The 24,881-nt window shown below is 40.0% G+C and overlaps 1 protein-coding gene across 2 annotated transcripts; it reads left to right on the top strand.

Annotated features, from left to right (window-relative positions):
- The first annotated feature begins 9,203 nt into the window (after positions 1-9,203).
- Positions 9,204-24,438, top strand: LOC122825785 (sine oculis-binding protein homolog). Of its 2 annotated transcripts, none has more exons than XM_044107341.1 (7): positions 9,204-9,532; positions 12,137-12,266; positions 12,594-12,788; positions 15,128-15,279; positions 16,274-16,369; positions 16,559-18,484; positions 22,012-24,438. In XM_044107341.1, exons 1-6 carry the CDS (start codon positions 9,440-9,442, stop codon positions 18,473-18,475), a joined length of 2,583 nt encoding a protein of 860 aa, XP_043963276.1. In that variant the 5' UTR covers positions 9,204-9,439; the 3' UTR covers positions 18,476-18,484; positions 22,012-24,438. The 2 variants fall into 2 exon arrangements, with proteins under 2 accessions (XP_043963276.1, XP_043963275.1); XM_044107340.1 differs by having other exon boundaries at positions 16,538-18,484.
- Positions 24,439-24,881: the final 443 nt, after the last annotated feature.

The following is a 24,881-nucleotide window of genomic DNA, read 5'->3' as shown; positions in this document are numbered from 1 at the left end:
TAGACTTTGAAATATAGTTTTGGTTTGTTGAATATTTAATGATTACTTTTTAATAGCTTCATAACTGGCTTTTGCAATTAGTACAAAATAGAGTATAACAAGTTTTTACTGTATGGTAAATGATGTTTTTCAAGATAGTATAATGTGATTTCAGAGTTCTTAGTGTTAGAGTAGGTATGTCACTTTTCTGCACATCTGGCATCACCAAACATGATAGCATGTCACTGACTTGTAGTCCAGTCAGAGACATTGACATTAATAGTGTCCTATAACATCAAGATAGCAATATTGAAGGTATACCTCTTTGAATGGTTACAAAGAGCGGTAAAATAAACTCGCTGTAAATCTAAATCTTTCTGTGCAGATGAACAGACATTATCATTTAGACCTAAGTAAAAAAAAAAAAAAAAACTATTTCCTGTTGTTTCCCATTGTTTTGTGTCTTACAGACATGAAACCTGACACAAAGCAGGGAGGCCTGACCCCTGATGACCTAATCGTCACTGTATCTTATTTCAGGCTTTACTACCCAAGCACCCAAAACATTAAACCGTACATTTATTGTACTTCATGAGTCATATAGAAAATTCACACCCACAAAACGTTTCTCCCATTTCACAGTACCGTATGTGAATAATGACCTTGCTATAATCCCACTGCTTGTTTTAACATGCAACAAAGAAATGTATGAAACAGAACATTATCGGTGTGGGTTGGGATTGGGTCATGATATGCAGGTGAAACTGTCCCTGCAACAGTGGCACCCGTCTGAATAATTCATAGAGTCAATCAATGATTAAAGGTTTGCTGGGTGTCACACCTCATACCACAGAGCAGGTGGCTCTAGGTAGCGAGGGTACTGTATCAAAGCTGTGGTAAATGCTCTCTAGAGATGAAACGAGGATCTCAATCAGAAGATTTAACTGAAATATTTAGTTTTTATCATGGCATCATCACATCCTGTAAACACAACACTGTGGTTGTTGCTGGTAGTAGTCAGAGTACCATGATTCTTTACAGCAAAAATGTGGCTTGTAGACTGCTGCTGCTAATGGATCTTACTGGAAGCACCAGTTCTGGTGAAAGAAAGGATGCATCAGCGGATCCAATGAAGGAAAAGGAAATGTTTTCACTGAAAAAGTGCTTCACGGAATAAGACCATCATCAGTGGATAGAAACAAATAAATACAAAAATACCATTTTTGCATTTATGCTCTTTCATATCCTATAAAAGAGTTTCTAAATTAAAACAGCAGGTTCTGTAAAATTAACTGTGTATCTGAAATACTTCTGCATATTTTGTTAGGCTTTAACATGTACTTTTTACATCCTATTTACTTGTTTTATTTTGTTGTATTATTATGGTAAATTTTCTTTGTAATTATTCACCATTTAAGCTTTTATGCCTTCCGTTAGTAAAGTTAGTCACATTTGTGTTTAAAAAGGGTTATGTAAATAAAATGTACGTCAAACTTCAAAAATAATTACTACTCATAAAAATAAAAAGATTTGCCTCATCATATATATATATATATATATATATATATATATATATATATATATATATATATATATATATATATTTTTTTTTTTTTTAATTATTATTATTATTTTTTTAAATAGCCTTATTTGCAGTAACCATGCACCAGATTCAACAAACATGTGGAACAATGTATTTTGGTCAAAACTAAACATTTCAGTACTATTTGTGGCAGACATTAACAATGCAAATTGCTCTGACACATGGTCCCAGCAGTGAGACATGGTGTTGGCAACATCATGCTGTGGGGAAGAAAGTTCTGTATCTCTGTGCAAAGTTGATAGCGACATCCTTTAAAAGAATTTCAGCTGTTATTTGAGCAAAAGACATTAACCTATTTGGGCTGAGTACCAACAAAGAAAGTCTGGGAATTTATATGAGTACTTCCCACATTTTGATTTGAAAACATTTTTCAAAACAATTAATAATTTTCTTTCTACCATACAATCATGTGCTACTTTGTGTTACTTTATCCTTAGGCATGTTTTTTGTGCTGATAATTCAAGGCCTACCTTAACAACATTAACTGTTTCCTTTCAGGAATGAAAATGTATTCCTTAAGTTATAAAAAAGGTATGAATTTGAATTTAATTTCAATTTCATTTAAACCTACAGCAAGTAGGTTTAAATGATTTTAAACCTACTTGGCATGCTGTAACAGATATCAGCATGCCAGACTCAATAGCTTTACTCCTTTCTGCATTATCAGTAAAGCGGCATCTGATTCTTAATTGCTACACAATCAAGGAGGACATGGCTGAAAACGCTGCCAGTTAGTGTTTCTCCGGCTGCTCTCCAAGTGAGATCTGTAGGAGGAGAATGCCGGGTCCCTTTCTGGCCTGCAGCTCAGCACCTCCTTGTCTAGACCGGCCGGCAGACTGGCCGGCAGCTTGATGAACAAATGGCCACACCCTTTCAGTCCATGTTGAATGATTTTATATACAAAAACATCTGCAAATTTAGAAAAAAAGAGGAGAAAAATACAGGGATGAAACTCATTTTTTAACAAAATAAGAAGCGATTCCAATTGTCTGGTTTTATAATTTATTGTACACTGTCATTTCTTCCATAATCTCATTTCAATTTCAATTTATAGAAAATATAAATTCTAACGGGAAATAAAAATCTAACATCACGCTTCCCATATTGTTTTACATACAGTCATTTCCTGGGCTGTGAGACCCATGGATGCAGTAAAGAAAGGTGCCACACCCTCATCATGAAAAGACTAGTTTGTTTTTTTTAATCACATGGCAAAACTAACACAAATCATGTGGCAACATATTTGCTACATACATTTACAGACCAAAGAAGCAAAGTTTAAGAAAATCCAACTAAATGCACCAAGCTTCACTTTAACTAAACAAACACCATTCTGATGTATGGATTGCCAGGTAGATGCAAAGTGGCAAAAGAAAAAGGAATCTGCAAACTCTACTGGTCCACATTTCAATCAGAACTTATGACATGACACCTGCAGCCCTGAGTGTCTCCAATGCATGTGATGGTGTGACTGTGGAAACGCAAACCGAGAGGGCGCGGGGGAGTGGGATGAGCCAAAATTCCTTTTTGAATCCATGCAAGGGAGGGGTTTATGCAAGAGGGGCTTGGGGTGGAGGGGTCCTGAACTCCTTTTGTTGAGCGTTGTCATAATTGATGAAGATCCATCCGCGTGAGTTTTGTGGTCTCTGAAGGAGAAGAGATGCTGGATCAGTTTGGGATGACGGGAGGCAAGGCGGAGCGTTGACACAGAGGAAAGGAGAGAAGAGAGACCATTTAGCAGTAGGGCATTAGGAGAAAGGCCGCCATGATGACTGGGGTCAGGAAAGTGAGGCCGCCTGCGTTCAGCGAGACTGCCGCTCCCGTGGAGGAGTGGGTTGGACTGCTTAAGATGCCTGGGGTGGTGGTGGTATGGTTGTAGGTTGAGTTGGTATGTGTTGTGTTGAAGATGGTTCCCTGTGAGCCCACCTGTTGGGGGACACAGAAAAGACAAGATAACAATTTAGCATGTTCTGGGATAAAGATCTCAAATTGAAGCACCTTGGATGTCCATAATCTGACTGAAAACTGAATAAAATGACTATAAATTTCAGATGTGATTGTTCTAATGTACTCTGTAACAACATACTGATGATTTGTAGGTTGGTTTAAAAGACAGGAGACTTATGTTTCGAAATGTGACACCCACATTTGGCAAATTGCACCAAAAAGAAACTTTAGATTCTTCCTCCACCTTTCCACGTGGTGGAGAGACAGTCAGTCCCTAAATCATTAATCATGTGTGATACAAACCCCAAGTTTAAGATAAACAAATGCATTCAGATACAGATGTCTAAAATGTTCAACGTGACTGACAAGAGAACTAAATCATTAACCCTTTTTCTAATTTGCTTCAATGCAAGTTTCCACACTAACTTAAATTCTGTTCATAAAGTTCAATTATACGTAATTTCCTCAAAACAAAAAACTTCCGTGCCCCTTAGAATTATCCCCCAATCACAATTCACATAAAATAGCGCTAAAAAAATTGCTAGACTGCTAGAATGGTCTCTTACCTGGGTTGATAAGCATATTGCGAACAAAACCATCCCCAGGTGAACGATCGTCATTTTGGACATTTTTAAAGATAAGTATTTTTTCCTGAAGTGGTTTAGCCAGATGGAGGAGGACACCCAGCAGGCGCTGCTTCTCTGTAATGTGAGCGCAGCATCAGCGGAAGCCTTTTATACCAACAGGTCTGCAGCGTAGGTGGAGCCCTAAAGTCCGGAAGATTATGGAAATCTATGCTTTTTATCACTATAACACAAAACTGATAGTGGCGGCCGTTTTCATAACGAGAATTTAAATCGTGGATGGTTTTGCTAAAATTAAATGAGTTTCTAAATTGTTTAAGTGGAGTCCCAGCACGCATGCTCGGTTGAACGTGAACAAATTATCCTTTTTCAGCTACCCGTATGTTGAAAGTAATTCACCTTTCTCATTAAATGTACCCTGTCGAACCCCAACCTCACATCCTCCACCAAAAATGCATCCTACCTTAGTGTTGCCATGGTGATTGTGGAGCCATCAGCAGTGTGAATTATAAGTTTTCATGTTCACTGAGATGTCAACACGCCGACTACATTTATCTTCTGACAGAACACACACATTTTTATTAACCAAGCAAAAGCCCTTAAGAAATGTTCCACTGATTAGTTGGTACCTGTTGAATTCTCCAAGTGGTTTCTAAATGCAGCAACAGTGACGCCTAGCGTTAAAATTGTAAAATGATTTGTGTATTGTTTTTCGTGCCTCAAATTATAGTTTGTATGCTAGGTGTGTGTAATATTCAGTAAGACATTGTTAGAAGTTTCTGTTTTTATTTCTGTAACATGACTTTAAGGTCGAAAATTCAGTGTTCCCACTTGGAACTCTGAATTTGCAACCTTTAAGCTTATGAAATATGGAATTTTGTGTAAAAATGGAACGCAAAGTCAAGCTACCTCCTTCAGCATGGATTTAGGTAGAGTTTTTATTTAATCTGTCTTGAGTATCTTCCTCCTCCACAAGGCTTGTGGCAAACTGTAACTGAGACTTCTAACTTTCTTTAAATAACGACTTTCTTCTCAGTTATGGATCTGTGCAGATCCTCCAGAGTTACCACCTCTGGTAACCTTATTTTCTCCACTTCTCAATAATACTCTCCTCCAGCTTGTGAGTTCAGGTGGATGGCATTTTCTGGGTAGATTTTGTGTAAAAGATTTTCTGTTTTCAAATGACAATCTGCTTTAAACTTGCTTCTCCAAACAGCTGTGTTCCTTGGTGTTTAAAATCCAGTTTTCACACCAATGTTCCCAACAAACCTCCGAAGCACTTACATAATAGGTGTGTTTATACTGAGATGAAGTTACACAGCTGTGGAATATGTAAAGTAACTATGTTCCTTCTGAAGACAATGTTTCTGTATTTTATTTCTTTACAATGAAGCACTTAGTATGACTAATACATTTCCAATACAATACACAGACATTTGTGGTTGTACTAGAAAAACTGTAACAAATTTGTGGGTACATGAGTACTCACTTTCTCCATGCACTGTAATTTTATACAGGAAAAACATCAGATTTATAAAGGCCTTGTTCACCAATTATGGACAAATATCGCCCTCTATTGGTGATAACACACAACTATAAGCCACACACACTGTATTCTTTAATCAAGCCTCACAGAGACAGACACATTTTCGTCTTTTAAATTGCAAAGAACGCTTGCTGTAATCATGTTGCCAGTTTACAGTAAAGCAAGAAATCACACACAAAGCGGCCTATTTTCATAATTCGCCCCAGATGTTGAGGATTGTAACTTAAGACCCGACAACTGTCTCTAGTCCCATGTCACTTGTGTTACCCCAGTAGATTGCTGAAGAAACAGCGAGACGTCTTTATTTCCAGCCTTCAGCCCCAGAGGAAGCCAAGGGGACAGCGCTCCCTGCAGAGGCACCAGATGTGCGCTGTTATGGAGAGCATGGAGAGAGGGGCCTTTTGTGAGGCATCAGATAAGCCCTGTTCCCAAAGCCGGGTCGGATCAGGTATCACCACTGGGTCTACGAGGGGGAGAAACCCAAGCCCTGCGCGGTGGATCGGGTTTCTGTTTACACGAGCGTGGTCTCTGGACTTCTCCAGACAGAGTAGACAGAGAGAGGCAGGAAAGAGGGAGGGAAAAAAGAAAAGTCTTGCTGTCTTGTGATTGTTTACCTGTCTGTCTCTGTGCATAACGTTCAGTGATCTGATGGAAGTCTTGCAAGATGAGAACTTTTGCTTTAACAGATGAACTCGTTCTAACCCATTGCAATGCCCCAGAGTTTCATCAGCAGTGTTTGAACATGATACAGTAATAAATTCCCTGGCCTCGCTTTAGGAATAATCATGCAGCAAATGTTTATGCTGAAAGCCTCAGTTTGCTCAAAGAGACAGGGGAACACACCTTCCTGGTTGTTAACCCTGCCCTCAGGCATGTGTCCTCAAGCAAGGCTGTATGACTTGAGCCAATTGTGGACCTTTCAGGTGTTTTTAGTGCAGTGTGTACACACTGGCTCCATACACAGAGCCCTGATCAAACAGATGCCATTTGAGAAAGATCCGAACCCTGTGCCATGGATATCATTTAACTCGCAGGGCCCTTTTCATCTCTTTATTTTAAGACAAGAGCGTACAGACAGTGTTTGCACTGTGTCCCCTCAGATAAAACACAGTCTTTGCATTCCTTATGAAATGTATCTGTTGAGATTTGGGAGGGGTGGGCCCAGGTGTTGGGTTACATCAAATCAGAGGGCCCTGCCCTGGTGGAACCGGCAGTCAAATGAGCTGCCTTTCATAATAAAAGCGCAGTGTGGGCTAGCCATTTTGTGTAATATATGCACATAATATAAATATATTACTTAGTTATTTTTGCAACCTGCAAAAATTTAACTTTACAGTTCAAATGTTGAGAGAAAGCTTGTAAAAGACCTTAGATTGGTACATGATAATCAATGAACATGTAATCAATAGATGCTTTTATGCAAGTTAAAGTGGAAAGACACACAGGATACAAAATCTTGTGACTTTTTCTTAGATGAAAATCACAGAAGAGTTCAAACATTTTGGAACTCTTTTTGAACACATCTGTGATGACGGAGAGATGCCTTACCTAATATGGCATTGGTGGGTTGTGTATCTATTGAAGCAGAAATTAGGGGATTTTTTGGAAACTAATTCTGCCATCCTGGTGCTCTTTTTCACAGAACTTGTTCCACACACTCAGAACTTCTCTGAAAATGAACACCAGGATGGCAGTATTACTTTTCTCACTTTACCAGCACTTCTCTGTGGGAAGATCTGGTTAACTGAGATATGGTTTCAGAAATTTTTCAAATATAACAATCTGAAATTTGTGGCATCCATACTTGATGTATTTCTTCCCTTTATTTTGACACCCATAAATGAATCAAATGGACGTTGCCTTTAGAGTTCACCTAATTAGTAAACACATACCAGTTAGTTTAGTTTGCAATTTAATCTCAGTGAAGGCTGGCCATTGCCTTCCTACGCAATTTTGCTCAATTCTCATCTCTTGTTAGAGCTCTGTGTGGGATTTCTTCCTTTCAATTTGATTTCCCCGGATCATTTTAAAATGGGCCAGTCAGCGAAAAGGAGTTGTTAATGGTTGATGTTAATTTTCTGTGTTGTTTTAGAATTGTCTGCCATTGTTGTAGTTTGGCAGTGACAGTGGAGCAAGTAAACGAAGCCATTCAGTTGGTGTTGGCCATGCTTCCAAATATTGAGCAAGAGGAATGTTTAAGATTTTTTATAGACCTACTCCCCCCAGGGTCTTTTACAGCACACACAATTTTAGGTAACCTTAATTGAACTGGAGCATTACTTAGCAAAACATTAGTGAATATATAAAGTCAGATCTAACAGTTTGAAACTTCAACACAGTCCATGCATCCAGCAAGCAATCGCTTCACAATATCTGAGGATCCAGACCCTCTGTGAAAAGCAAAGTAAGAAATGGCTTGGTTTTTACCAAACCAATCTCAGTATGAATCCAGCTGCTGTGTAAAGGCTTTAGAGGTTTGTTAAAGAACATTAACAAAGAATTATAAAAAATGAAAGTAAATGAACACATTTGGCAGATTAGGAATAAATGCCAACACATGGCCTTCAGCCTAAACTGATAGTTGGCCAAAAAGTGTATTATTTAGATTGGTAGCTAAGATTTCCGTGGCGAGTGTGGAGGTGCAACAGAAACCCATACCACAAATGCAAAGTCAGCTGAACAGATTGTTATGCACTGCACAAATCTGGCTTTTTATGGAACAGAGAAAAGCAACAGTTCATATTTTGCAGGGTGTCTTTTAGGACATGTTAAGAAATGTGCTCTGCTCAGCACCTTGCTCTCATTGAAAAAAATCTGTTAGAAGGTGCAGGACACAGAGGGATAGCATAGGTTTACCTTCTCACAGGATGACATTTTACTTTTAATAAACAAATCACAATTTAATGGTTCGGATCAATGTTTTTTTTTTTTTTTTGTTTTTTTTTTTTTGCAATGAACCAGTCAGAAATCTGATCGTGAAACAATGATCATTGGTTGAGGTTTCAGCATTTTGCAAAGAAGATTTGGCAAAAATTACACTTTAAAAGTGCAAATTGTTTCCAGACGTGTTGATTCAGGGAGATTGAATGAAAATGCAAGCTGCACTTTACAGATTTTTTTTTGCAAAATAAAATTGAATAAAATCTAACCTTCCATTTCACAATTATGCAATGATTTACCAAGCAGTGCATAGCTGGAATCTTGGAAGGAAAATAATGCACCTTTTTCTTTAAAACCCAAATAGAAATACTTTGAAACATAGAATAAAATGTTTTATAATTCATAAGATGCTCCCACGGACATTCAAAAGTCTGATTCAAATCCCAAAAATATGATGCGTCTTCATTCAAATTCTTAAACTGCTCGAGAGTTTCATTTAATCTTAAAACGTCACAGTAAATACGATGTTAATGAATTTAAAAGTTTGGGTTTTCCCGCTGTGGATTCACCTGTCGTGTGCAGAAGGAGTCTATTTTGAAAGTTTTAACAGGAAGACGCATGTTGTGCATCAGTTAGAGCTTGGTAGCAGTGGAGAGAGGAGAGAGTGAGGGGATTGTTAAACAGCGGAGCCTCCAAAGAGGGGACTACACACGCATGTTCAGTGCTACCCGAATGGAGCGGAGCCCTAAACGAGAGACTCAGGCGTCCGGGGAATGACAGCCACTGTCACCTGGATTGACGAATTCCCCCTGTGACTGTGCGCGACTCTGCGAAAACTTCCCCTCAGCTGACACTCGAGTCACCGATCCGGGTCGGATCCAGCCTGAAGGGGACTACAGTATGCCAGAGATGGAGAAAGGCAGACCTCCGGAAAATAAACGCAGCAGGAAACCAGCGCACCCAGTGAAGAGGGAAATCAACCAGGAGATGAAGGTAGGAGGATATATTTGGAGCAATTCTTTACGCGCAAAGTGCGCACAAATCAGTCTTTGGAAAAATCCCCGAGATTGAACGCTCATTCCCCCTTTTTATAATAATAATAATAATAATAATAATAATAATAATAATAATAATAATAATAATAATAATAATAATAATAATAATAAATAGCATGTTTTTTTGTTGTTGTTGGTAAGTTTAAAAAAGCATGCCGCTTTTCAATTTTAAAGAACAATTGCATTTTAAAATATATGTATATATATATATGTATATATACTTTTTTTTAAGAATGAAATTTGTCGCCCAGATGTTGACTTTTTGATTAAATAATATTAGAATTTAAAAGGAAAGAACAAGCTGATACTTGGTCTCCTAGTGACGCTACGGTGGGCCAGCTGTGGCCGGACGCGCACTCTCCAATGTCCAGAGGAGATCCAGATGTGCGTCACTTCTTCCCCGCTCCCTGCGGTGCGCTCAATAGCCGCACCACAGAGGCTCATGAGAAAAAGAGGGGAGGGCATTTATATTCCTTAAATAGTCTGGTCTGGGAAAACTCTGCAGACCTGCCGTACAACTGTAAAGAATGCAAACACGCATAGTAAATAAAACTTTCACAAAGTGTTCAGAATCCCTCATCGGGGTCTTTGGTTAAATCACAGTAACAGACACGATTCCCTCCCACCATTATGAGCCCATTGCATGGAAACCAATCCGTGGATTGTGTGCTTTGTTTGGGTTTGTAACACAGGCTATTTGAGACTCTTGACTCTGCTGTTAAAATGATATTTGAGGATCCTTGAAGCCATAGCGAGGAAATCAAAAAAGACAACACGTCTTCCTGGGGAGGATGAGGGGAGAAAGGAGCCTTCTTTAGAGGAAAAAAATCCGCTGTTTTTGTGTGTAAGTGGTTTGGATTGCAGCGTTTGATATCCACAGGAGGTGTTTTGTTTCATCTTAACTAATTTTAATCAAAACACTTGAAACACTATCCCCCTGGCCTGATGTAAGCCTGCCTGGGCTGGATCTCTGGGTCGGCCCAGTTTGTTGCCTTTGGCTTGCAGCTCTCTCTCTCTCTCTCTCTGTATGTCTGTCTCTTTCTCTCTTGCTCTCCGTGGTTTGGGATATGGCTTGTCACTCTCACAAAGCAGATGTTTGTCCAAACTGCCAAAAAGAAACAAAAACAACATTGTGGGAAGTGCAGTGGGTGGATATGGAGGAGGGAAAAGAAAAATCTCTTTAAAAAAAAACAGGAAAAAAAGAGAAAGTGACACCGGGATATGCAGATGGAAGAAGGCCCAAACAGTGAGAGAAACTGATTTCTAGTTCAACTGAGGTCTGCCCCGGTGTTTTCTTTGTAATGCATCTGTTTCAGCACCACTTCGGACCCCGCTGCCTCCACGTCAGAGCCCGATTCGCAGGCACCAGACACCGGATCCTTGACTTTAATCATCGTTAGGCATATTTAGCGGGATATGATACGGCCGCTTCCACTCACTCACCCACCCACACACACACACACTCACTCACACACGCGCGCGCGCACACACACATTCTCTCCCAGAACAGACAGAGCAAGAAAGTGAGCAAGCAAATAGGGAGAGATCCATTTCTGTCGGAGGCCCCGGGTTGCGGAGGTCGGAGCGAGGAAAGAATGTGCAGTCAGTACTACAAGCGCTGCAACACCACAGCACACTGGCTGTGTTGGAAAAGGGGGTGAAACCCGAGAGGCAGCGCCGGGTCGGGTGTCAGGCCTGGAAGGTGCCGGGATGTGGAGAGGAGGACAGGGCAGGGGTGGAGAAAGGGGGGTGGAGGTGGGACAGGAGGGAAAAAATGAAAAGAAAAAAAACAAAAAGAAAAAAAACCGAGAGGAGAGTTTGGGGAAAGCTGGAGGAGGAGAGAAGGAGTTGTGGACGTTAGAAAGAGAAGAGGATAGAAGAGAGGAGCAGGGCATTTCCGAGAACCGTGGGACCACTCGGTGGTGTTGGGTGTCCCGCTCTGATTTCTGCCCGTTCCGGATCAGGTTTCTTCTCCAATCGGGTTCCTCTAAAGCCACAGAGAGAGGTGGGTGGATACAGAGAAAGACCTTAGTATATATTTTTTCATCTGGTTGTAATAATAATAATAATAATAATAATAATAATAATAATAATAATAATAATAATAATAATAATAATAATAATAATAATAATAATAATAATAATAATATCAAGTTGAGGTCACACATCAAATTTTTTCAGAATAATGTTCCTCTCTCCTTCTTTTGTCCAAATAAAAGGTTAAAACAAAGGATGATTCATAGATTTCACACTGGTGTTGGGTAATAAACCTTTCCATCTCAGATTAAGCAAGAGTAAACAACTTGAATACATCATGGAAAAAGAGTCACACTGTACTCCACTGTGCCCCTATTCATTTCTCCCAACAGGGCCGTGGCTGAGAAAGAATCCCTAACTTTGTCTCAGACTAGGAAGCTTTGATTATGTTTACCATAGGATGAAAACTTCCAGTAATAACTCCAAGATGCACGTTCACAATTTCCTATTGCTTTGCTTGACATAAGTTGGAATTCTGACTTGTGTTCCTCCTTATTTCTGGCAGACATTTGCTGAAAGCACCATGAATGAGCTCCTGGGATGGTACGGCTATGACAAGGTAGACCTCCGAGAGTCCGAGGCCAATGAGATCAGAAACTACAGGGAGAGGCGGCAGCATGTGTCTGTGCTAAAAGGTAAGGGGGGGGGGGACAGGTGGTGACAGGTCACTGTTTAGAGCAGGGTTACACTAACTAACAGGTTCAGCAGGTTTTTTTGCAGACATTGAGTCACTGCAAGACATCGTCTCCTGTGGCTGCAAGTTCTCAAGTTACATTCAACCAGATGTGCCTGTTGTTTGTGCAGAAGTTATTATCGTGTCCCGTAAAGCACACTGTGGTTTTATGTTGTTGTATTGTTTTACAAAGCTGGATTTCTGTTACAGTTTTTTTTATTTACAAAGCTGGATTTCTGTTACAGTTTTTTAATTTATTTATTTTTTTAATCTTTTTGTCCGTTCCCAGAAAACTCGTTGCCAAAACCCAAAAGCCTGGATGCCAAAGTCAGCCACTCAGTCCTGGCCATGAAGAGTGGAGAGAGGGACCTCTCCAGTGTCCCTTCCTCCTCTCAATCTTCTTCCTCCACAAGCTCAATCCTGACCGCCCCAAAGGAGCACAAGAATGCCCCTGTCATCGTCCCCCTCATAAAACCTTCAGCAGGTATGAGAGGTCTTCTCTAGCTAACAAGAACTAAGTGGCCTCTGCTAAGCCTGGACATTAAAATATGTCTTTGGTTTACAAGCATATCGCACCAGAACTGATAATCCATGATATTTACTGTATGTCTTGAGAGGCCAGAGTGTAAGATCAGCTGCATGTGATGGAACAGGTATTAGTTTCAGTTCTTTCCTGAGCAGTAACTGAAGCACTGGAGAAATGAGGAGCTGCTGCAGTTACATGACATGTGTGTTTATCCTTCAGTTACACGGTGCTTATCACAGAGCAAAGGGTCCTTAACACTGAAGTGGCTATTTCTAGTGAAATACTAACAAACCTTGAGATTATCTGGAAGTGCACCTCTTTTGCACCAGAAATGTCCAATACAGATTTGAACTGAGTCCAGTTTCTTTGTAAAACCACAGTTGCCAATATTCATAAAATTTTGTTTAGCCTTCCTGATTCCTGATGTGAAGAATAATACATTATTAGTATTATGAGCAGGAGAGATGTCACACTGTGTGAGAGAGACAGAATGATCACTCTAAACAGAGCATAGCTAAATTACAAAAAGGACAGCATCATTTGAAATAAACATTTTTAACTTTCATTTACGTCTCATATTTCATATCTGAAATTAGCACAATAGTCAGCATGACTAACAGAAAACAACAGTCTGCAGGATAATTCCTTAAAACACCTGCAGCAGACAGCTTCTTTTTGAGCAAGAAGACTCAACTTAAAAACAAGTGAAAGTGTGAAACCATGAAAGAGCAAATTGACAAGCAACTACCAGAGTCTTGCACTCTAGCATAGCAACCTGAAGGAAATACTAACTTGCCTTTTCCTTTTAAATAACGTCTTAGAGCCTTTGTGCCTCCCAGATGCTCAAAACAGCTAACCTTTAGTGTTCTTCTTCAGTAACAGCATCCAGACCAAAGGAGTTATTAGCAGAAACTATTAGTGCTGGAGTATTATGCATGCAATATTTAACCCGCTTAATGGTCGCCTCAAAACACTTACATGTTGTCCAATGGGTTCATGAGGACTCTAGAGTCATCATGACTGTTAAGGGGTTAAAAACATTTTGAGTCTCTGGCTGCCTGGTAAAAAAGAAAGGGGCTTCTTTCTCTGTGGATCTCTGGACCTCCTTCTGAATTTATCTTCATTGGTTGTAGTAATATAATGTTGATGTACTGTGAAAAATAAAAACATGTAAAGTAATAAAATTAGTGTGAGAGAAACCTAAGTTGATTTGTGGTGGGTATCATAATAGTTTGATGTGCAACAGATTTTTTTTTCCGTATTTTTTTGTTTGTTTGTTTGTTTGTTTGCTTGTAATCTGAAGGAGTTTGCAAATTTGCAGATAGAAATCTGCTATGTTTCCAAATAGGATCTGAAAATTCAACAGATGGCTGTAACACAGTCTACCTGTAATCTACTGTAGTCAACACTGTGTCAGTTTTTGCTTCCCTAATTTGATGAAACATCCCCAGTGAAGGTACAAACTGAGCTGTCCGGGGACACCTGGACACACGGAAGGGTGTTGTAAGCATGAACTGGTACCGCTTGAGCATGGTGCCTTCACTGACCTGTAAAAGATTGTGGTTTGTGTTTAAAAGTGGCTAATCACAGGTCAGAGGCTAGTAAATAGCCCGACTGCTGTCAGTATTTCTAGGGATATTAGAAGTAAATTTTATTACCTAAATCAATATAATTTTCGTTATAAATGTGAACTAGTAACTTTCTTGTGGAGAACTTTTCTTGTGACTACCAATTTACCCGTTAAAGAAACATATGAGGCAAAGCTGGATTTTAATTTGAAAAGGTCTATGAGAGAAAAGTATTTTGTTCCGTTCCCTACATGCTTTTTCACTACTTTGTCATACTCACTTTTCATGGATGTGAGTAGCCTGAAATAATGCTGACATGTTCATTATCAAACAATGATTGCTGGATAGTTTGGTCAAAACAGAATTTCACTGTCCATGTGGACCTCCTTAAATCCCAGCTGGCCATAAGGTGAACGCAGATGTAACAGGATATCTGGACTCTGATAAAATACAAGCCCGAGACACCTTCATTTAATTTATTACAGGATGCATTGGCTGGAAGCTTTGGAGCACATCCAGTTTCAAGTAAATGGTTTGAGATTCTACTCCATGTCTAACTTATTTAGCTGTTTAATAAGCTCTGGGGAAATTAAATTGTTTTCATTGCTCCACCAGCACAGATTTGAAGCGATGCATGCCATTTTTGCACAGAATTATGCAAAGAAATATCTCTGCAAATTTTACGCAATGATTACCCTGCTTTCTTTGCTTTTTTACATCCCTCTGCAGTGGAAGATGTACAGAACGTGCCAATAGTCTGCGTTTGGTGCCAGAAGGAGGGAGTAAAGCGCTACTCGTTGTGTATGGGCTCAGAGCTCAAGAGCTTCTGCAGTGAGAAGTGTTTTGCTGCATGTAGACGGGCATACTTCAAGCGCAACAAGGTTGGTGATGGAGTACAACAATTAACCTTTAGAGCCAAGTGATTATTAATGGATTAAATACTGTATAGCATAGCCGCAAACAGTAAGGTGCCTACACAAACACATAAATCTGTGGCAGAGTGAATTTAAGCATCATATGTCTTCTTGCAGGTTCAAAGACTTTCAACAACAAATTCTTTCAATCTTTAAAGGTCAGAAGTGATTGGTTTATTTAAAGGATCCATTTAAGGAGTAGTGGGAGGGAGGTCAAACTTTGCACAGGACACGTAGGATTAGTTTCAAGTTAATGCAAAAGGGGCCGGCCATTAAGTGGCTTTGGTCTGGAGGACAGGAAACCTACAACTGTAGAGAAACACTCTGATGCACATAGCCATGGTTTTTCCCTTTTCACTGCAACAAGATCTCCTGATATTTAAATATTCAGGATGACATATCGATGTGTGGTGTTTCACCTTTCTTGTATTTGTTTTTTTAAAACAACAGAGAGACACATAGTAAATCTGAGCAGAGTGTGCACAACAAGCTGTCTAGTTTTTTTTGTGGCAGGGGAGGAAAGCACTTCTGTTGGCTTGTTGCTGCTTGTCTGAGAGGAAGGCCAGAAGGCCTGGGGCGAGGTGTCCACTTTCAGTGCATACCATACCTTCAGCTGCCTCATATTTCGTAACTCAACACGACTCATTGGGTCACAGAGATGGGGGAGCACTCAGATCCTCTGCAGATCATCTTACATGAATCAGAAGGAATTTCCTTATATTAATTCTGTCACGGGAAAGAAAACTAAAGCACTGCATCAACGGCAATAAATACCACCAAAATAAGTAGCATGGAACTTGAACTTTTTTTATTAACCTTTGTATTTTGACCTTGGTGCTTCATAAAGAGGAACATCAAGTGATATGGTATTATCACACAACAATTCCAGTGTAATCTTTGAAGATACTTTTAGTGTGCCTAATAGTGGTGTGTTTGTCACTTTGTGGTTTCTCCTTGTTAGGCCAGAGATGAAGACCTCCATGTCGAGACATCCCCTCAGCGCCCCCATCCTGAGGACTCACCCAGATTAGTGTTAAAGATAAACACTAATGTCAGAGTAAGAGGAAATTATTATTTATTTAATTATTTCTTCATTATTATTTGGAAATTATTTATAGGTATAAAATGTATCATCCAAATACACCAGAAGAGCCCATTTCCTCCTTGTTCTGTATGCTTAGATAAGTTTGAAGCAAGAATGTGATCTTTCATTGACCCCCCGCAGTCTCTCTCACCTGTACCACAGGTTTGTGACTGGTGCAAGCATGTTCGTCACACAAAGGAGTACCTGGACTTTGGATCTGGTGAGGAACGGCTTCAGTTTTGCAGCATCAAATGTCTTAACCAGTACAAGATGGATGTCTTCTACCGAGAAGCTCGTGCAGCCCTAACCAGCTCCAGCCCAAACAGAACCAGTCAGGATGGGAGAGTGGATGGCAGTGTACCAGGGCAAAAGCTACTTACTCCTGAGTCTTGGAACAGCAGCACTATCAGTACGGGGGATGCACGCAATAGAAATCTCTCTCCCAAAGGATCAGTCCTAATTCATGGACCGGTAGAATCAACGTCTTTGTCATCGTTAGAAGCATCATCTTCTTCTTCCTCCTCTTCAAGAGTCTCAGTTTCAGGGCTTAAGAACCTGGAGAGAGCCATTCAGCCATCCATACCTACCATGGATGTCACACCTCATCCAGCTCCTCTTCCTCCTCCACATCCTCCTCGCCCACCTCTGGATCAAAAGCCATTACCTCAAATCCCCATACCCTTCATCAGGCCCCCGCTTCATGCTCAGGGTCTAAAGAGTCCCCTGGCCAATCCTCCCAGACATGCAGGTCCTCCTTCCAGCCCTATCCACAGACCTCCTCACTCTCCTCTTTTGCAGCCCCCTACCTCTTCTTCAATGAATCCCCCAGGACTTATGCACCCTTTTCCTGGTGCCTATTTTCCTGGCTTACACTCACCTCCTCTAAACCTAATGCCAAGAGGACCTGTACCAGTGCCTCCAATAATGAACTATGGTATCCCTTCTTTTAGTCCTCTTTTACCCCAACCCACAGTCCTGGTTCCTTATCCTATTATTGTTCCCTTACCTGTCCCTATACCTATTCCAATTCCAATTCCAGTCCCTCCTAAAGCAGAAACGTCCCTCCTTGAAACGCCAAATCATGGTGGAGTTATTCAGCCTGTACCAGAAGGGGTAGAGAGGGCTAGATCCAGGACTACTAGGTCAGTGTCTCCAGATATCCCTGAAGAGGCTAGTAGAGTGGAGGCAAACAAACTGGGGGGGAACTTTTCTCAAACCTTCACTTCAACAAATGAACCCAACCCAAAGGACATAGATTGGGTTAAATCCGAAAGGCAATTTTTGTCCCCATTAGCCACACCTCAAACTAAACCACTCTCCCCCAGAGCACAGTGTAATGAATTGTCCTGCCCAACTAAAATCTCTGAGGGACTGACAGACTATAAAACTATACACCAGCAGACAGAGCGACAAGTTATCCAAAGGGTTCTCCAGAGGACCCAAGTGAAGTTAGAGCCCAGTGCCAATGGGATGGTGGATCTGGCAGCACTGGGAGAATCAGGACCTGGCCAATTTAACAGACCAGGGTTCCACAATATCATTAGACCGAACATTACTCTGCCACTGTCACCTTCAAATGATTTCCAGCAATCGGATTCCCTCACTCCATCTTCTAACAGCCCATCCAGTCCCATGGAGAGCAGCCATTCACACAATGTCAAGTCCTCTACTCAGAACCATCCTCAAAATGGTACATTATCCACACCCACAAATTTGGACTCTTCCTTATCCCAAAGAATACCAGTAACACCCCAAGATTCTTCACTCAATGAACTTGAAGCTATCAAAGAAAACAAGTGTTCTGTTGTTAGCCCAGTGCTAGTCGAAGGTACAGTTGGTCAGTTAGAAGGGCCCTTAACAACCAGTGGGGGTGCAGGGGAGGATTCCCACGTTCCAGATGAGGACCATGCTTATGCCCTGCCCACAGCACCAAAGACAGGTGGGACCACATCCCCATTACTCTTGCCCAAACTCAGGGACAAGGGTAACTTACGGAGTCCTGCCAACATGCCCAATGCAGTGGAGATGGAGCCAGCCCTGAAGAGGCGATGCCTGAGGATCCGAGATCAGAATAAATAGAGAACCAAGGTAAGAAACTTTACTACAATATGATGTGGAGCGTATAGCAATTATTGCTTCAAGCATCACTTCATATCTTTGTGGTATTATGACTTGATCCACTAACTGTACAGTTATATGGATGAGCAATTTCTTAGCAGTTATTAATATTGTTTCAGGTTTCATGAGTCAATTTCCGTTAAGACCTTATAAGGCAGGGGTGGGCACTCCTGTTCCTCAAGGGCCAGTGTCCTGCATCTCTTAGATGTCTCCCTGGTCTAACACACCTGAATCCAATAGCTGAATCACCTCCCAAGTCCAGTCAGGTTCTCCAGAGTCCTGCTAATGACCTCATTATTCGACTCAGGTGTGTTGAAGTAGAGATACATCTAAAAGTTGGAGGAGACCGGCCCTCGAGGACCAGGAGTGCCCACCCCTGTTATAAGGGCTACAATGCAATAAAGCAAAGTTTTGTTTCTTTTTTTTTTTTTTTTTTTAGCAGAATAGTAATTTTGAATCAAATGGAAAAAGAAGGGGTTCTTGTCCCAATTTGTACGTCAATGCATGTCACTAGCACTAATATTTATCTTGTTTATATTACACTTAAAGTTTATGCTCTTGACTGGTGCATTCACAACGAGTCCATAGTTTAAATCCATTCAATTAATAGAGACTAAAAATTGATTTTCTAGTATTTGACATGTTTATCACAGGTCAGAGCCAGTTTAGGAAAACTTTGTGCAATGAACGGCATCGCTTGTTAACTGCTTGATATTTCCACTAATGGTTTAATAAAGTGTAAAAAGGTATTTGTTTGGAGATTCACTCATACACGGTGCAAGATTAACCACTGGTCTCACAGTGTGCACATGGTCACTAAACAGTATGGCGCCAACCAGAGAGAATCCCGGTAACCTGGCACCTTTATGTGGGCTAAGGTTACAGCAGGGAGAGAGGTGGAGGGCAGAAGCAGTGAGAGTGACTTTGAAAGGCAATCACTTCACCACAACCTGACAGTCACAATGCTTTGTTTGCATGACTGCCTGCATTATAGGCTTGGATTTGCTGGTGAATATGAGTTTGTTGAAGATAGACAGAACTTATTGTGGTTTTTAATTAAACAACGCCATGCCCTCATCAGTACCAGTTGGAAACTTATCAAAATGTTATGAGTTTATTGCAACTGCTTACCCAAAGCAGTTTTTGAAATAAGTCACACTTATTTCAAAATACAGTATTATACTTAAAGTGTGGCTTAGTTAAAATATAGCTCTCTATTTGATAGATAATTCTTTGCATCTCAAAGAGAAAAAGTCCATTGCTGGTCTTGAAAGCTGAAGATAACATTAAGTGACAGATTAAGGTGATGGCAGCCTTCTGATACAACTCTAATCTTAATAAAAGTTTTGTGCGAACATGATTTTATGAACTTTTAAACCGTTGTCATATTTGCATTAGTTGCTTACACAAAATGTGGATGGGAAATAAAGATTGAAGCCACAGCGGAACCAGTGATCCTCCATGCAATGGCAAGGGAATATAATCTCATTGCAGTGTTTTTGGTGAGAGCAACTGTCATAGAGAAATGTATGGCATTAGATCTTAGATCTAATCTACACCCATTTATAATGTAACTAATCATTGACCTCGGTGTAGATAACAGCTCAATGCTCAGTGATTATGGTTCTGAGAGTTATAAAATAGCATTTGCAAATACCACAATGACATTTTTATTTTGGAGTTGCTTTGACTGGTTGAGGTTCATTTTGATCTCGGCTCTACTCGGACATTAAACTTCCACCGTCTCGACTAATGCTTCTGCTTTACCCTCAACAAAACCTCCTTTCAATAGTTTAGAACTGTCCCTTCAACTGTAAACTATGAAGTGACACCGATATCATTCTGACATTGTTTTGTTAGAATGCAGCAGGGGAGCTTTTTCTCTTTGGACCAATCAAAAGCCCTTCTTGATTTCACTCGCCTTGTATTCCAAATGGCAGTAACATTACCCATCATCCTCACTTGTGGTATCTTACCATAACAAGATCATGTTTCTGGTTTACTGTATGTGCTGAGATTAATCCACTGATATTACAGAGATGGCTTAGATTTCAACCCGCCTGTTTTTTACTTCTTATTCCTTTCCAAAGGCCAGGGGTCACGTTAGTGATTGTGTTTAAATCTGACAGCTGCTAAAGAGAGATTGAACAATTTATCTAAATCCGTATCTTGGATTGCAGATGTTTGACTGACTCTGTATAGCAGAAAAGTTATCACTCAATTAGTTTCCTTTTGCATTTTTACCAAATCACTGTCTTGTGATTTTCTTGTGATATTCCTACTCCTGACAGCTACAAACTTCATTATGATGGTAGACCAATGCAAAATTAAAATGAAAGAAATTAAAGGGAAAAAGGGATAGAAGGTTTTCAATTTTTGTACAAATAAAAATAAGGTTGAAAACTAGCAATGCGTACAGTAATTACCGTATTCAATTATTGTTGTGGCAACAGCATGCAGTGGGGAGGGAACATTGCAAACCTTTTTGGCTTACATGCAAAACATTGTATGAAGAATAAAACTAACTCTGCACATCATTCCTAACACTCCAGTCCCACAATGATCCATTGTGATGGCAGCATCATGCTGCAGGGAGAATGAAGCTGATCGGAGTTGATGGGTGAAGCTCACTACAAGAAAACTCTGGAAGAAAATAAATTTAATTTGGAATTATTTCCCTTGCATTTGAAAATTATCCACCACTTTATTTTGATCTATTACACAAAACTGCAATAAATGACATTAAATGTAATGTTATATTGTGACCAAATGTGGAAAAGTTCAAAGTATATAAATACTTCAACGGGACGTTGTATACTACTATATTTGAAATAACAATGCCTTAGTCATGTTGTTCAAACAGATTTATGCTCTTTCGTTGTCTGTAACAGAATCTGGCTGCTGTCTTTGGATGACTTTAGTTTGCCACCTCTGTCCTCTGAGCTGAGCTGCTCTATTGTCCCAACTGTAAAAATTATTTTTAAACAAACACCCACTTTGACAAAGTCAGCAGCCAACTGGAGGATTTTACCTCAGGAGAATGCCAGTTTTTTTTTTTTTTTCCTTTTTGTCTCATTTTTCTTTGCCTTTATTTGGGATATTTTATAGCTCCGTGTAACCTGATTCCACCACATGGGTATTCACTGAGCGTTTGAAACTAAAACGCAATGGGACAGAGCAAGTACAGAGTCCTGCTTTGGTCCTTACATGTATGTGTGTGTTTGACTTTAATATGTGTATTTGAATTAAAGTGTGCAAAAGAGAAAATAGGCCAGATGTTTTTGGTTTGATTGCACTCTATGCAGCAGTTATCTGAGTGTTGATATGACTAAAAGCTTCATTCGAAGTGTTTATGTGGAATGGGTGGATTAGGGAATGAGCGTCCAGAGCTGTAGATCTTGTTTTAAGATATGGCAGAAATGAAATGTAACATTTCTTTGTTCATTTTCCTCTTTCTCCTGTTTTTCAAATGTCTTTCATCCTGTCCAAATGAACAGACTCCCTGTTTGACGTTGTCCAGCAGTGCCAGATTCAGCGCCACGCCGTTGTGTGGACAACACCAGAATGAACACCCTCCTGCCCGCCTGCCTGCCTGTCCCTCAGCCTGTCAGACCAGCAGGGTGCCAACCCAGGAAGCAGTCCAGATGGCCGAGTCATCACAAATCAACAACGTGGAAGAACACACAACTCAGTCACACGTTTTTTTTCCCCCTTGGACCAAAAAGTATCACTGGGTTGTGTGTTGTATTGAGCTGACTGAGAGTTTGAAAGGGAAGTCCTCAAATCCTCGTCCTGTCTGACGAGGATTGTATATAAACGCTCCTCAAGCGTTTATATACGCACAAGTTAGTGTGGCTGCCCAGATGCGCTCCTCCTCCTCCTCCTCTTCCTCCTCCTCCTCGCCTTCCTCCACTCAGCAGACAGCGCTCTGATCAGCCTTGTGTGGTCTTCTCAGATGGAGCCTGAACATGATCTCTTTCCAGGGGAAACGGTTTGTTTTCTCTGCCCGGCTTGCACAAAGAGCCACATTGTTTCTCTCCTCATATCCCACGCTAACTCCCCACTCCAGGTTTTGAGTTACCTGGCCGATCGGGGCTCAAACTTCAGGAGCAGGGTTTTTCTTCCTCTTTTTTTTTTTGGAGCAAAAGCCAGGAATATAGTATAGCCTTTTCTATTCCGCCTATCCGCCCAACATAAATACAAGACATGCTACACTCACTCGGTTGTGAGATTTTATCCTCTTGCAAGTGATTGCCTGAGATTTGCCAGCCTTCTCACTTCTTCTGAGACAGGAGAGAAATCTAGTGAGATGAATACTTTATGCGCAGGCAAGTTTCTCCAAGTATTGGGAGAGTGAGGCCAAAGATTTCCAGAGAAAAGATAAACTACGAAGGTGTATGAGGATGCGCTCACCAGTGCACTGTAGCTTTAGTAATCTAAGGTTCCTGATTGTCTAGACAAAGACGGTACACACTGGTCACTATTTCCCCTTCTGATCTACAAAATCAGAAAGACTTATAGCACTGGGTGCCATGCATGCTTGCAGCCTCCTGACAGGGTATTGATGTCAATATTTTTGCTCTTTTCTGACAATTCTGTAAAGAAAGATCAGCTTTGTAATATTACCAGATGAGGTATTACATTCAAAAGCATCAAATGCTGTAGCAAACAGTGATCAGTATTACAGTTGCCACAGTTGAGGACACATGAGTTCAGACATATAGCTTTGAGGCTTGTCAACACTTCATTTTTGCAATTAAAAGGTACAATTTGATGTTATATTAACTTATGGAAGAAGCATAGGTAAAGTTTCATGTGATGCATTTTTTCTGTTGTATTTTTATTTGAATATATTTTGTGAGTGCCGAAACATTTTTGTGCCCTTTCACGGGGCATTGTGATAAATGCCCATTAGAGGGCAGTGTTTGCCTTTTTAAAACTTTGCACCTGAGTACACATGAAAACTAGAATGCAGTTTGCATAAAGTCATTAGTAACAAAAATTTACTCATTGCTATTTTATATCAGATGCCAAATACAGATAGTTACAGATATTATTTTTTCTTTGATACTAAATACTGCCATCAAGGTTATCTTTACTCATAATATACATTGTGCAATTCACTCCCTTTGAGCTCCTCCATATTTTGTCATACAAGCACAGACCTGGTGTACTTCCTTATGCTTGCATGTGATTGAAAGGAAAATAACCACAATTTGTTGCAACTGCTGCTGTAAGTCTTTTGGAATAAGTCTCTATCAGCTTTGCACTTGTGGAAATTGACATTTTTGCCAACTTTGCAAAAATGTCAATCGCAAAAAGTGGTAGGAATACATTAGATTAATTTGTAAGTAAAATATGGTTGAAAAAAATACTCTACCCCTTACTTTGAACTCACCATTCATGGAGGCTGAGGTGACAGTTTGCCCCAAAGACTATGTGGGCTTCAATTCTAAAATTCAGTGTGTGCTTACTCATGCAACTGCAGCACTTTTCTTTTGTTCTGTTAATTCAAGGTCACCTACATTCTGCAGGTCATGACATAATGGTGGATTCATCCTCAGCCAGTAAGGAAACTTTGTCAACATCCTCTGTGAGTCAGTGGCGACATCATTCCTGAAAAAACAGCTGCACTGTCAACAGCCGCGTGCCCAATTTAATAGCACAAGCCAAATGAGTTACAATCACAATTGTCATTATTCATTTACTTCTTTTTTATTAATTATTGGAATTTGACAAGAAAATAAAAGTTTGTTGCTTTTGTAGCCTGGCCAATAGGTACTGTCTGACCTTCACTTGACACATTTAGCCTTCAGTCTGAAATGAAACTGTCAGATTGTTTGTATTAAATAAATATTATCTATCCAAGATCCTTGATTGAGATCTCTTTGTAAAATAAAAATAAATAAATGTTATTCTATGAGCAAAGACACGTTTATGATGTGTTTTTTTTTTCTTCCTATTTTTTTATTTACAATAACGTTTTTCAATATTGGTCCCGTTTTAAATTCGACATTATGAAATTATCAAACACGTGTTTAAAAGAAATAACTATATTGTGACAGTGACGCACCATGGACCCTGTAAATATCTATTCTTAGTGCCAACATTTCTGAAAGGCAGCGAGTCAACATTCCTAAAATACTGAAGGCTACTCCAGCCTATGTGCTGTGACGGTAAAACCGATGGATGAGATAAGACAGCAGGAATCTCGGCTAATTTCAGTCGTAAAAAAACTTTCTTCCTTAATATTATTATCAGCATCATAGAGAGACAAGTAATAGATCGACATGCTTTATGTCAGGTGTGAAGTCAAAAAGCTAAAAGCAAGGAATATTGAACTTGTAAAAGGAAGTCGACATGTGTG

This window comes from Gambusia affinis, linkage group LG22, assembly GCF_019740435.1.
Source record: "Gambusia affinis linkage group LG22, SWU_Gaff_1.0, whole genome shotgun sequence".
Classification (NCBI taxonomy): Eukaryota; Metazoa; Chordata; class Actinopteri; order Cyprinodontiformes; family Poeciliidae; genus Gambusia; species Gambusia affinis.
The sequence above is the reverse complement of the archived record's forward strand: the minus strand, read 5'-3'. Positions and strand labels throughout refer to the sequence as shown.

Coding starts and splice junctions, on each gene's coding strand:
- LOC122825785 (XM_044107340.1), top strand. CDS start 9,440: ATGCCAGAGATGGAGAAAGGCAGACCTCCGGAAAATAAACGCAGCAGG. Junction 12,267..12,593: donor GCATGTGTCTGTGCTAAAAG/GTAAGGGGGGGG, acceptor GTCCGTTCCCAG/AAAACTCGTTGCCAAAACCC. Junction 12,789..15,127: donor CCTCATAAAACCTTCAGCAG/GTATGAGAGGTC, acceptor ATCCCTCTGCAG/TGGAAGATGTACAGAACGTG.